Below are 14,305 nucleotides of genomic sequence, written 5' to 3' on the forward strand. Positions count from 1 at the left end.
TTTGAACATAGGGTATCTTATTAACTAGAATTTAAGTGTCTTAAGACTCTGTGGTAATCAGGATATTCCAAAAGTTTTAATGCATTGATTTTTTTGGAACTCCATAATGTTTTTCCCAGATGAGTGGAAATTTTGCATGATTAAGGAGTGTCTTGGTTTTCAAATCTGTTATTTTGTGTAACTATAGTTGTTCTCCCCTTCCCCACCATTCCTGTTGCTTTATTGCCCTTTCCATTTGGGATGGCTATGTACAATTGAAATATTTTCCAACAAAGTGTAAGTTAAGACCTCTTGGAGTCATATAGACTTTTTTAATTTTTTAGGGCTGCAGGTGCATAGTACAATTCATTTTATTTTATTTTCTCATGGAAATTATTTCATTGGATGTCTGACAATATATCTTTCTCTAGGCCTTTTATTAATTATTTGGGGCTTTAAATATAACTTCAATATCATTATCAACATGTGAAGGAAAGTAGGCTTTGAATTATTGTTAGGTACATTTTAAAATCAAGTCATTTATTTTTTAAGACCCTAGAATCTCATTTTTAGTAATCCTATGTTGATATGTAGCTGAAAAAATATTAGCTTTTTCCAGTGACTACTACAATTAGAACTGAAGCTGTATTAGCCCATTATGTTCCTTGAGAAAGTTTATGGGAATTAAATAAAGGTTTAATCAATATTTTAGATGAGTAGATAAAGGAATAACTGTAAATAAATCTCTTGCTGTGGAATTTCCTTGTGAACAGGGATTGTTCACTTCTTTATATGTGTATCCCTAGATCTTGGAAGACATTTAGAATATTACAAATATTCTACAAATTGTAATGCAAGTAATAATTGCTGACTTTTATCTCATGCTTTATCATTTTCAAAGTGTTTGACATACATTATCTCATTTGATCCTTTGAGGATGGTGCTGTTTTTATTCCCATTTTATTGATTAAGAAGCTCAAGTTGATATTATCTTGGGGGGCAGAGCCAAGATGGCAACAAGAAAGGATCCTGTCTTAGGCATTCTCTAAGAAAACTCATAAGCTAAGGACTATAACTAAATTTTCGAGAGACAGAACCCACAGAAGGACCCAATGAGGCAGTTCTGCTACTCAAGGAAGCTCCAGGAGCACCAGGCACAATTCAGAGGAACAGTGGGGTACCTCTGCCAGAGCGAACACGTGAAGCCCAGCCCTCAGGGCACACAGAGAGCAGCATGGCCAGCTCAGCCAAGTTGCAGGAAACAGAAGTAGGCGGAGCAGGTAAGCAGGAGCCCCCAGGGCATGAACCCATTGAACCTAGTGAGGGGAGTGAAGAGAGAGACTGCCAAACTCTTCCTTGGAACAGGACTCTGGGGCTCTGACCACATTCAGATCCTGAATGCAGTCTAGGCCCCCCCACCTCAGCCCTGTGGCAGAGGGAGGCACATATGGTCATTCACAGACCAGGAGGGAGGACAGAGACTAACACACTGAGACCCTTGTGGGAGTGTCCCAAAAGCTCAGGAAGGATCCAAAAAGCTCAGGAAGCACCCCAAAACCAGGCTCAGGCTGGGAAAATGAGCAAGCAGAGAAACAAGAGGAACACCATTGAGAAATATTTTGCATATGAGCCCAAGAAGGATCAAAATACTCAGTCTGAAGATGAGGAAGCACAAGCTCCTGCACCTAAAGACTCTAAGAAAAACAGAAATTGGGCTCAGGCTATGACAGAGCTCAAAAAAGACTTTGCAAATCAAATGAGGGAGTTAGAAGAAAAACTGGGAAAAGAAATAAGAGAGATGCAGGAAAAACAAGAAAATGAAGTTAGTAGCTTAGTCAAGGAAATCCAAAAAAATGCTGAAGAAAATAGCATGCTAAAAACCAGCTTAGGTCAAATGGATAAAACAGTTCAAAAAGTTATTGAGGAGAAGAATGCTTTAAAAAGCAGAACTGGCCGGATGGAAAAAGAAATAAGAAAACTCTCTGAGGAGAACAAATCCTTCAGACAAAGAATAGAACTCAGGGAGATTGATGAATTTATGAGAAACCAGGACTCGATACTTCAAAACCAAAAAAATGAAAAATTAGAAGAAAATGTGAAACATCTCATTGAAAAAACAACTGATATGGAAAACAGACTTAGGAAAGATAATTTTAAAATTATTGGAATACCTGAAAGTCATGATCAGGAAAAGAGCCTTTACATCATTTTCAAAGAATTAACTACAGGAAAATTGCCTTGATATTCTAGAAGCAGAGGGCAAAATAGAAATGGAGAGAATCCACCAATTCCCCATGAGAAAGAGATCCTCCAAAACCAACCCCTAGAAATATTATAGCCAAATTCTGGAACTCCCAAGTCAAAGAGAAAATATTATAAGCAGCCAGAAGGACACAGTTCAAATATTGTGGCACTGCAGTCAGCATCTCACAGGACTTAGCAGCAACTACATTGGAAGCTCATAGGGCTTAGAATATAATATACTGAAAGGCAAAAGAGCTTAGAATGCAGCCAAGAATCACCTACCCAGCAAGGCTGAATGTCCTCTTCCAGGGAAAAAGATGGACTTTCAATGACCCAGGGGAATTTCAAATGTTCCTGTTGGAATAGCCAGAGCTGAACAGAAGGTTTGATCTTCAGATACAGTACTCAGGTGAAGCAGAAAGATTGGAGAAGGGGGGAACATATGAGGGACTTGATGATGAACTGGATGTATTCCTGCATAGAAAAATGAAACTGATAATACTCATATGAACCTTCTCAGTTAATAGAGCAGGCAGAAGGAGCTTTTATAGTTGAAGCACAGGAAAAAGATGAATCTGAAGATAAAATATGGTGTAAAAAATGGAGTCAATAGAAAAAAGGGAAATGTAATGGGAGAAAAAAAAGAAGAGGGGAATAGGCCAAGATATTTCATATAATATTTTTCTTTATTACAATGAACTATTGTAATGATATGGAGGGGGGGAATGAGGGAATCTTCGCTCTCATCAGAGGTGGTTAGGAGAGGAAACAGCATATATGTGTGTGTGTATATACACACACACATATATATATATATATATATATATATATGTATATATATATACTCAATGGAGTATAGGCATCTGGAGTAAGAAGGAGAGGGCGGGGGGGGGGGGGGCAAGGGGAAGGGGAGGGATGTGAATGATGGAGGAGAGGATGGACCATGGCGGGAGAGTGGTCAGATATAACACATTTTCTTTTTTACTTCTTGCAAGGGGCTGGGATTGGAAGACCTGTCCAGGACCATAGGGCCAGGTGGATGCTGGGCCTAAGGGGTGATATGAGGGCTAGGGGCCTCTTAGCCCCAGATCCGGGGATCTGTCTGCTGTGCCACTCAGCTACCCTACAGCAGAGTCAGAGTGAAAGGAGTGAGAAAATATAGTACATGGTAGTAGAGAAGTAGGAATGGAGGGAGTTGGGATCAGCAATGGCAATGGTGGAAAAATATGGAAGTAACTTTTGTGATGGACTTATCATAAAGAATGTGATCCGCCCACTACCGAGTTGTTGGTGTTGGAACAAAAACTGAAGCACATTTTTTTATTATTATTATTTGGGGGGGGGGTTCAGGGCAAATGGGGCTGAGTGGCCTGCCTGGGGCCTCATAGCAGGGTGATCATTGGGTGTCTGAGGCCGGATCTGGACCCGGTGCTCCTGGCTCAAGGGCCAATGTTCTGTCTGCCACCAAGCCACCCCTACTATTATTACTATTTTGTTATATTTTGCATCTTTTTTTTATTTTTTTTGGTTTTTACAGGGCAGTGGAGTTCAGGTGGCTTCCATGTCACAAGGCTGGGTGATTGTTGGGTGTACGGGGCCGGATGTGGGCTCGGGTGATCATGGCTCCAGGGCTGGTGCTCCATCCATTGCACCACCTGGCCATACCTACAATTATTACTATTTTTTTAATTTTAATTTTTTCTCTCCTCTTTACTTTATCACTCAAGCAAGTCTATATTTATGGGGGGAGGGGGTATTTCATTTACTCTTAAACAAGAATATTTTATTAATGTATAAAAACATTATTTGTACAAAATGAGAATAAATATTAAATAAAAAAATTTCTCCATTTCAAAAAAAAATATGAATTTTCTAGGGTCATACAGCTAATAAGTTCCAGAAGCAAAAATGTAAATAAATCTTCCAACAACTATCTAATTGTCCTAGAAGACAAATACATTCCATCTACTCCTTTTGAATTTGGCAAATATTCCTCTGAGGTATGTGAGGATATTTAAGGAACATAAAATATCAATTAAAATTAATTTTAAAAAATATAAAATTATAATAATACTTTATGTATCTATCCTTTTCCCCCTCCTTCCAGAAAGCCATTCCATGTGATAAACAGTAATTTTCTGGAAAGAAAAAAAGTACAACTGATTGATACATTGAAAAAAATCTGGAAACATCTACATTATGTAACATTTGTGGACTTCCCACATCTATAAAAAGCTTATTTGAATGTGCCTTTTCTAATCTCTTCACTTGATCTTTATAATTTCACTATATTTACTTTTGAATTTTTGGTGGGTCATTTTTCTTTCTATTTTCATTGTAGTTGCTGTGTATATTTTTTTGGCTCTTCTTACTTCACTCTGCTGAATTCATATAGATCTTTTGATGCTTCTTTATATTCAATATACCTATTATTTCTTACAGCACAATAATATTCATTATATTCACATACCACTATTTGTTTACTCATTCTCCAATTGAAGGACATCTATTTTGTTTCCAATTCTTACCTATTAAAAAAAAGTGCTGCAAAAAATATTTTGGAATCTATGGGGATTTTTTTTCCCTTTTCAATATCTTCCTGGAGGTATAAGATCAGTAATCGGAGTCTCTGATTCATAAGAATGTTTTAGTCACTTTATTTGTTAATTTCATATTGCTTTTCAAATTGATTATGCCATTTCATAGCTCTCCCAACAAAGTACCGATGTGCCCTTCTTTCCATATCCTTCTCACGCTGGCTGCTGACATTTTTTGTCTTTTTGTTTGATACAAATTTTATGAAATCTATATTCATTTCTGCCTCTGCTTAGGGACATTTAAAGATATCATTTCTCTAGAACAAGGGGCTTTAACCTGGGGGGGGTCTATAAAATTGATTTGATTTTTTAATACTTTAATAACTATCTTACTATATAGTTTTCTTTGCAATCTTATGTATTTTATTTTTTCATTTAAGAACATTATTCTGAGAAAGTCCTTAGTCTTCATCAGACTATTAAAGGGATCCATAGCCCATAAACTCTAGATTTAAAAAATATCTCTTTTACACTAAAAATCTACTAATCAAAAACTTAGTCTGTAAAATGTCAACAGAGACCCTAATATATTTAAAACAAAAACTGACATAAGAGAAATAGAAAATCCAATAAAATAATAATCTATTCTTCTTGGATCTAAAATCTATACCCCCTTTTATTTGAGATAAAGGGGTCTAATTATTTACATAGAAGTAGAGTAGAGTACAAAGGAAAGTTAAGAACTAGCTTTTTAAAAATTTCATTTATGGATTAAATGAAATATCTCTAAAGTGAGATATACATGGAAGGACATAGTAGACTGTTATAGCCAGTTGTCAATGGATTTGAATCTGGTCTTTGACAAAATCTCATTAGCTATGTGCTACTGAGCAAATCATGTAACCTCAGTTTCTTCATCTGTAAAATGTTTATAGTAATAGCACCTATATCATAAAGTTTTTTTGAGGATCAGTTGAGCATATATATATATAGATAGATAGATAGATAGATATAGATATATATACATATATAAAGTGCTTTGCAAGCCTTAAATCAGTGTGTGTGTACATATATATAAATATATATATAAGTTTATATAAGATTTTATATATATATATATATAAGTTATTATTGTTGTTGTTATTATTTAAGAACAGAAACATAGGAACTTAAACCTAGAACCTAGAGGCCAGTTAATCTAACTTCTCTTTTTATAGTGCAGAATTTGACTCAAAGTTATTGCCAGAGGAACAATTTGAACCTAGATTCTCTGACTTTAGGTCTTTAAAGTATTTTCCCCCCATCTTTCTTTCCCAAATAAACCTATTCTAAAGCCCAAGAATGAGCAGAAAATAGGAATTCCTAATGAAACATTGTTGAAATAACCCTGTCAATGGCTCTCACGAGGTTTTTGAGTGAGCTATGAGTGAGTTAAACTTCACAAAGTCTTTCCCATTAGAAGGCTTGGGTTGCCTCATTAGTTTTTTCTTTGCTGAGAATATATTCAGTCTGTCAGATATTTATTAACCAATTGCATTCAAGATAGTAAAGAAGAGAGGCATAGAATCATTTGGTGATGGAGGTAAGAATTATTTGGTTTGTGTAAGTTCAGAGATTATAGGAAAGAGGATCAAGTATATCAGGGTCCAGCTAAATTTGTTTTCACCCATTCAGAGCTTCCTTGATCATTTATCTTTTGACCTTGGTTTATTTTAGGATTAGAAAGTGTTGAGAGTGAGAAAATAGATCATAGGGCAATGAGAACTCCTACTTTCACTATGCTTACCTTTAAACCTGTGAAAAGCAATTTTTAAGTGGAAGAGAGAAGCTTACCTTTTGTTCAAGGCCCTCTGCCTGGGCCTGGAACTGGCACATAGTTTTATGTGTGCCTGTTACTTTGAATGCGAGATGCGGGCCTGCTTTTTGTCCAGGCTGACGGTTATTATATCTTAATGGGTGAAACACTACGCTAATGATCCTTGTGTATATAAATTCTTGTAGTAGAGAGCAGGCACCAGAGGACCACATAAAAATGTTTGCCTCAATTTCCCTGCAAAAAAGGAGCTCAGAAACCAGACTCAGCCAAGTAACAGATTTTTAAAGGTAAAGGAACCCAATAAAATTACCAGCTTTTCACAGCGTGTGTCTACTTCCTTTCGACATATTGTGAGGTGTAGGTGAAGCATTCTAACTGAACTGACAGTGTGAGGGGGACAGCTCAGGAGAGAGCAAGATAAAAGTAAAACCCACCAGCAATGATTGATCTTAGCTTTGTGGATTTGACACTTCACCTTTCAGACACCATCTGCAGGAGTGTTGGTATAATGAGATATGGACGGGAGATCAAAAACTGGAATACTGTATCAGGGCCTTAAGCCTGGCTGCATTATGTTTTTTGGAATTTTGGTATTTGTTCATTTTGCTATAATAGCAAGATGAAAGGCGTAGGTTCAAAATAGGGTGAAAATGAGATTTTGTCAGACCTCAGGTAACACAGTCATATCAAAGAATGATTTTTTTTTCTTGGTGTGATGATTTCCTTGTTGGTTTTCTGGGTTAATGTAAGATACTTCAAATTTTATAGCTTTTGTACAATAAGCATTTATTAAGTTTTTGTTATCTGCTAGGCTTTAGAAGTAGGTGTAGGGTATGTATTAAAAAAGTCTAAGATATGGTCCCTGCCCTCAGGATGTTTGAAGCATGATAGTATAATGAAACAAAAAATATCCAAACTAGGAGGCAGAAGACCTGTATTTTAATCTTACTCTAATATTCTGATGAAAACTGTAGCATATGCTAGTTATGGAGCTTAAAACAAATTGTCTAAGTCATCTCAACTTGTTTTGGACTTACTTGAAACATCTGTAAAATGAAAGTGTAGAACTGGTAACTGTATCTTTCTAAAGACAAAAGGATCCATGACATTAAAAAATAATAATAGATGAGTTTCAAATGAGTGATATAGACGAGTAAATGCAATAAGGACACTGACTGGGAGGAAATCATTGTAGTCATGGAAAACTTCAGACAGCAGGTGAGAAAATATGAGAAGGAGGTATATTCTGTTGCCTGCCCATTTTCTTTTTGCAGTACATGTAAAATTCTAGAAGGTTGTATTCAAATCACTACTAGAAATCAAAGTGGTTGAAGTTTTCTCTTTTGATACCTCTTCTCATTAGTAAAGGAGATAATTGAGAAACTAATGAAGTTTCTTTATGTTTTTCTTTTTGTCTGAAATACAAAAGGATAACTGGTTGATATTTACCTACTTAATGGTATAACTAAGATATTGATTTTAAATGAAAAAAAGAATGGATTTTAATAATAGTAAAACTCATATATTCTCTCATATGTTACTTGATGGTTTTTTAATCTTGCTATTCAAATGTAATACTAGGATCTATCGAAATTTTAATTTAGATGTGAGAAAAAAATATCATTTTTAGAATTTTCCTTTCCCCTCATCATTTTGCTGGCTGATTTTTGTAAGAAGGTAATGGGATTTGCATAAGGCCAAAAAGGTATCTGGCCATTTCATTTAAATAGTTGCCAGAGGTTTAAAGGCATGTTCCATCTGATAAATTAGTGAGTTCATATTATTGACACACATAAAATAACAGTCCTGCTGGGAGAGTAAATTCTTTCCTCCTTCCTTCAAGTGATGACTGCATTTTCATTTAGTGGTTTCAGATTGGTCTATGTGAAAGTATATGACTTTTCAGTTTCACTCAAAGTTTAGCTGCCTTGCTTTATTACGGAAGTATTAACCTGCTCTTTCCCCATCCACATCCTTACAGTCACAGGTCAACACTTGATGATTCAGTGAGTGGTGAATCAAGGAATTTAAGGTCTTTGGTTAGTATCATATGATGAGTTAGATCTTAGCACACAGCTGAATAGCTTCATTGCATTTGGTAAATTGATTCATATGATCCAAACTTGAAAAAGAAACCACATGAAGTAAACTTGAATTTTACCTTGATGGTCTTCACCATATTTGTATTTTTTTTCCTCTGCCTTCTCTAGGAGTCACATTGTAATGCCATCAGACAGATTAATAATTGACGGGCAAAATTTTAAAGCATTCTAAATGTCACTGGTCCTTTTAATAAAATTAATTAGCCTGCCATGGAGAAAATTTACTAGCCTGCTGGTTAATTTCACAATGTAAAATCAGGGAACAGGGGGTGGGGGGGGGTGGGGTAGAGAAGAAACCTTATTGCTTTTGAATAATTATTTAAAGATGTGAGCCTTGCCCATTTCAAACATTTTGGATAACCAAATCCACGAGGGCTTTTAAATCTCCGGGTTTGTGTCCCCACATAGAAGGGAAGAAATGGAACACAGCTGAAAAGGAGAGAGTATCAGGTAGCAGCTAAATGGCTTGTTTAGGTTACAGTGCAACAATTCAAATGGTAATAAGATTGGGGGACAGAGAGGTTGCTTTAAGATTGGGATTTGGGAGGTGGCCATAATCTTCATTTGCCATCAACACTGTTTTGTGCTTCATTCTCTTTGTAACCTAAACAAGATGTGGGGTTGGCAATGGAAAGGTGCTTGAAATCACATGCCTGGATAAATTTAATTTGCAAAAATTTTCTTTGTTTCCCCTCAGAAAGGGAAAGAATCCTTTTCGTCAGGTCTGTGACACTAGGTACTAAATCTCTTCAATTACAGACTGGGAAGAAAGATTAAAAAAGTGGCTCAAACCTATACCCCGGTTTAGTTCTAAGGCATAAACACTTCCCCTGCAGAGCCTAAATTAAACAGCAGTGGGACATGGAGTTTGTGGAATTAAATGAGGCAGGGCAAGGGTGCAGGCCAGTGATAGAAACCATTTTGGTTCCTTTCATTTTGGCCCCCCAGGGACAAAGGAAGGAGAACAGTAACATGGTGAAAGGCATTGCCTGTGTGAGAATGTGTGATATTATATTGCCTGGAAACTGGGAGTGAAATAAATGTTAGTTTGGGGGGTCTACTTAAATACTTCATTCTCTCTTTCTCAGCAATTTTCAATGTGGATGACTCTGTGGTAGACTTGGAAACATTGGAGGCCCTGTATGAAAATGTAAGTATCAAAAGACTGATGAACTAAGATGTCAATCCTCATTTGTCTATGCTAAAAGCAAGAAGACAAGAATGGGCAGAGTAGACGGAGCTACCCTTGTAGACAGAGAGAATTTGGGTTCAAGCCCTGCCTCTGACACAAAATAGTTGTATGATCCTGAGCAAGGTACTTACCAAGGTCCAAAGCATCTTTTTTTCTAGTATGTTCTATATCACTAATTAACAAATTTTTGATATGCATTGGTGGAAGGAGTGTTTCAATTACATTGAGTTCCTGATCTGCCTGAAATCACACATCCAGGCCAAAACAAAATAAATCAGTCAAAAAAGATCACCCCCCCCCAAAAAAAGATAAGAGAGTAGTATTAACTTTTAGACATAACCTCTTTCACCTGGGAACCTGAAAAATGTCCTTAAGCTTTATCTGTACACAGAATTATACCATTCTCCTGTGAGAAATAAGTATTTCTCTCTTGCATTTAAAAACTAATTAATGTATTAGAACCAAGGATTTTCCCCTTCCTCTTCCAGAAACCAACCAGTGTGGGAAATCTCTTAAAGATCTGCCCTGATTAAAATCTAAACAGAGTAAAAGAAACTCTCTAAATTTGGAATAATGGGCACATTCCTTCTCATTGTATTTCCTCAGACAGGTCTAGAGAAGTATTGATTTTCTCCTTTGTCTGTCAGTTCATATGGAAATTAATGTCTCTTTGACCAAAATGTGGGTGACCCTCATTTAGTTAACCAATAAGAGTTGATTGGTACCCCTCAGGAACACCTACTCTTCAAAGAGCCTATAAACTGTGAGCCTGCCATCATGTTTGTCTTTAGTCTAAGAGAGATGGCCAACCCCATGGCCTTGCAAAAAAAAAAAAAAAATATATATATATATAATATATATATATATTATATATATATATATAATATATATATATACATACAGAGAGAGAGAGAGAGAGAGAGAGAGAGAGAGAGAGAGAGAGAGATGGCCAAATGACCCTCCTTTAATTAGTAAACATGCTGGTTATATTAATAAAATGATTAAATTATTCAGAAACTACATCTCTTGGTATTTTTTGATTGTCACATTCCACTAAAAGCATTAATTAGCGGGAAAATAACTAAAGACTGAAATGATAATAAGAATAGAATCACCTAAATCTCTGTTGTGGTACTCAGGCTATCAGTCTTCATTTATATTGTGAAGCTGGGGTAGAAGGTGAGATCAAGTTTGTAGCTGCCTTTCATAGACACTTCAATCTAATGGGAAAAGCAAGCTGTTGGGAGACCCAGGAGACCTGGGTGCTAGCACTAACTCTTTCTCTAACAATAATGTGTTTTCTTGGGTAAATCCCTTAATCTCCATGTGCCTGAGTGGTTTCATTTGAGGAATAGTAATACTATCTCACTACTTAATCCCAGGGCAATGGATAGAGTGCCTGGCCTAGAGTCAGGAAGACCTGAGTTCAAATTTGACTTCTGATCTTTTCTAGCAAATATGTTAGTTTCCTAAATCTGTAAAATCTTTCCTCATCTGTAAAATGAGCTGAGAAGGAAATGGTAAACAACTCTGGTATGTTTATCAAGAAAATCCCGGGGCAGCTAGATGGCGCAGTGGATAGAGCTCCGGCCTTGGAGTCAGGAGTACCTGGGTTCAAATGCGACCTCAGACACTTAATAATTACCTAGCTGTGTGGCCTTGGGCAAGCCACTTAACCCCATTGCCTTGAAAAAAACCTAAAAAAAAATCCCAACTAAGATCACTAAGAATTAGGCAGGACATTGAGTCATTTCAGACTCAATAACTATACAATCACTTAATCCTAGAGGTGTTAAGGAGGGCAAGATGATGTGATGGATATGAAAGTACTCTGGGAAGTTAAAAGACTTGAAAACCTATAGGGTGATATTATTTGGCATATAAATAGAAAATAATTGTTATCATCCAAGTCAGGTGAGAAGAATTTCCAGGAGAGCCTGAGCAAACACCCAGACACATTCTTGTGAGTGGATCTTCTGCATTAGGGAGATTATAAAAGAAAAGCAGTCACCAAATGGTCACCTGGAAGCCAAGCCTCTCAAAATGACTTGAGATCTGTCAGCTATGAGGTGATTCTTGACTCAGAAAATTATTCCATTGAATTCTCCAAACTGAATTCTCACATTCTGTGCGATGCTGTAGAACATAACAAGAAGTACAAGTCTTGACTTCTGCCCTTAAGGATTTCATAATGTATTTAGAAAGATAATACATGTGTGTGCATGTGCACACACACACACACACACACACACATGAATTATTTCCTGCTCATATAAGCCTGCAGCATGGTATAATGGATAAATTAAGAGGCACCCTGGCTGGACTTAAGGTCAGTTTCTTTTTTTAACTTTTTTAAATTTATTAATTTTAATTTATTAAAGGCAATGGGGTTAAGAGTGACTTGCCCACACAGCTAGGCAATTATTATGTGTCTAAGGTCGGATTTGAAGTCAGGTCCTCCTGACTCCAGGGCTGGTGTTATATACACTGTGCTACCTAGCTGCCCCCATAAGCTCAGTTTCAAATCTCACCTCTGGAACTTATTGGCTTTGGGATCCTGGGTGAATCATTTAAACTTCCTCAGGAAATTTCCTAAGACTTGGGTACTCAATTATAGGTGAGATCTGATCTGCTTTAGTGATAGAAATGTACAAGTTCCCTATGTTATTCTAGTTATACTCCAAATGAAACAGTTTATAATTAAGTGTAAATTTTGTTAGTCCTGTCACTCAAAAAAAGAAAATGAATAGGATGAATAGTTTTTTTTAATTTGCACCTGATAATAAACAAAATGATTAGAAAAATTCTCCACCATAAAGTACTAGAAAGTGTTTGTGCCCTGATTATGTCAGATATGACATAACTTCTGCATCACAAAGGAAAGATGAACAGTTTAAAAACTGAAAACACAGTAAAAATTCACATTTATATAATATCTTAAAGTTTACAAAGTACACTTCCTCACTATATAACTCTTTGCAGTGTTGGTAGTACATTATTACTACCCTCTTTGTAAAGACGACTTAACTAAAATTTGGAGAGGTTGTGACTTGCCCAAATCACACAGTTAATAAATGCTAAAACCAGGACTTCAACTGAGACATTATGACTCCTGATCTATCATTCTTTTCCATTTTTTTCATCCTTGAAATATTAAGTGCCAAAACAGAATCACTGAAGAAAACCAGGGACCATATACCTATAATATGTGTTGCATGTAAATTGGGGGGGGGGGGCTGATGTGTGCTTCTGAGCTTCTAAACTGGAGGTATAAGTATCTGTCTATACAGTCTATACATCTGATACCTACCATTGACTGCTCAGCCTCTGAACCTTTTCCTCTCTGATACTTTGGCTTAAAACCAGCTGCCTAAATCTCTTTCAGTTCAGGGAAGGAGATCCACATGTAAAGACATTCGTATCTACCAGCTTGACTAGCCATACAAACTGTCAATTTGTTTGTGTTGGAACAAATGATCTCTGAGATCTCTTCTCATTCTGAGAGTATGATTCTGTAAGATAACCTTTCATTTCTTCCATTTTGTTTTTTCATCGCAGAGAGCCCAGAAGGATGAACTGATAAAAATAAGGAAACATTATGAAACCTCCAAAGAAGAGGACCTTAAACTATTGGACAAACCTGAACAGTAAGGAAATGTTAATGTTACTTTCTTGAATGGAAGGGGAGACTGTTAAGACTAGAGCCAAAGTAGGGATTGCTGTCCCTCTCCTCCATCCTACCATCACACCATCATGCCTCCCTGGTTCCTCAGTTTTGAAAAACAAAATCCAACTCTTGTTGTCTGTTAGAACGCAGTATAATTGTTAGAGTGATCTGTTGCACTGGCACAAAAATAACCTCAGATGCCAGGAAATTCAGTATCAAGATTTAAGCTGCTGCATACATCCTCACTCCTCTCCCCTAGTTTTAGTAACTTACTAATTCCTCCTAGACTAAACATTCCTGCTAAGAGTAACTGAGGAAGATAACATAGTCTGACTACTTGCCTATTCTAGGAAGAAGCAGCATCTGAGTCCCAGAATTAAATATGGTTATTATTTTCTGAAATATTTCCTCCAATAAATAAGGCCAGATCACATTTTGCTTCCAGATTTTTTTCTAGCTGATAACTCTTTGTTATTTTTGGTTTGGTTTTGTCTTTTTTCCCCCCTCCCACACAAAACTTTCAAACTTCTCTTTGTATTTTCCAATTCTTACTCATTTTTGTTCTCAATTGTGATTCAGTGTCAATTTGCATGCCCCCACCCACCCCTCCACTCACCCTGTTCATGCAGGTAATAGCTGTAGGAAGATCTTTCTGGGATCCTTCAAGGTTCTATTGACTTAAGTTGTTCAAATCAAACCCAGTCTCAAATAAACAAGAAAACAGTAGAGAAAAGTGATGAACCTCTTGGCCTCTTAGTCACAAGTTAG

General features: G+C 36.5%; 1 protein-coding gene across 2 annotated transcripts in view; it reads left to right on the forward strand.

The window, feature by feature from the left end:
- The window catches only part of LOC141521988 (formin-1-like), a 402,521-nt gene that overhangs the window by 250,397 nt on the left and 137,819 nt on the right, over nucleotides 1-14,305 (forward strand). For both annotated transcript variants that reach the window (XM_074235036.1, XM_074235035.1), the window contains 2 exons: nucleotides 9,767-9,828; nucleotides 13,429-13,517. In XM_074235036.1, the coding sequence (XP_074091137.1) occupies nucleotides 9,767-9,828; nucleotides 13,429-13,517 (151 nt within the window). The remainder of the gene's footprint in view (nucleotides 1-9,766; nucleotides 9,829-13,428; nucleotides 13,518-14,305) is intronic.

Source organism: Macrotis lagotis, chromosome 4 (genome assembly GCF_037893015.1).
Source record: "Macrotis lagotis isolate mMagLag1 chromosome 4, bilby.v1.9.chrom.fasta, whole genome shotgun sequence".
Taxonomy (NCBI): Eukaryota; Metazoa; Chordata; class Mammalia; order Peramelemorphia; family Peramelidae; genus Macrotis; species Macrotis lagotis.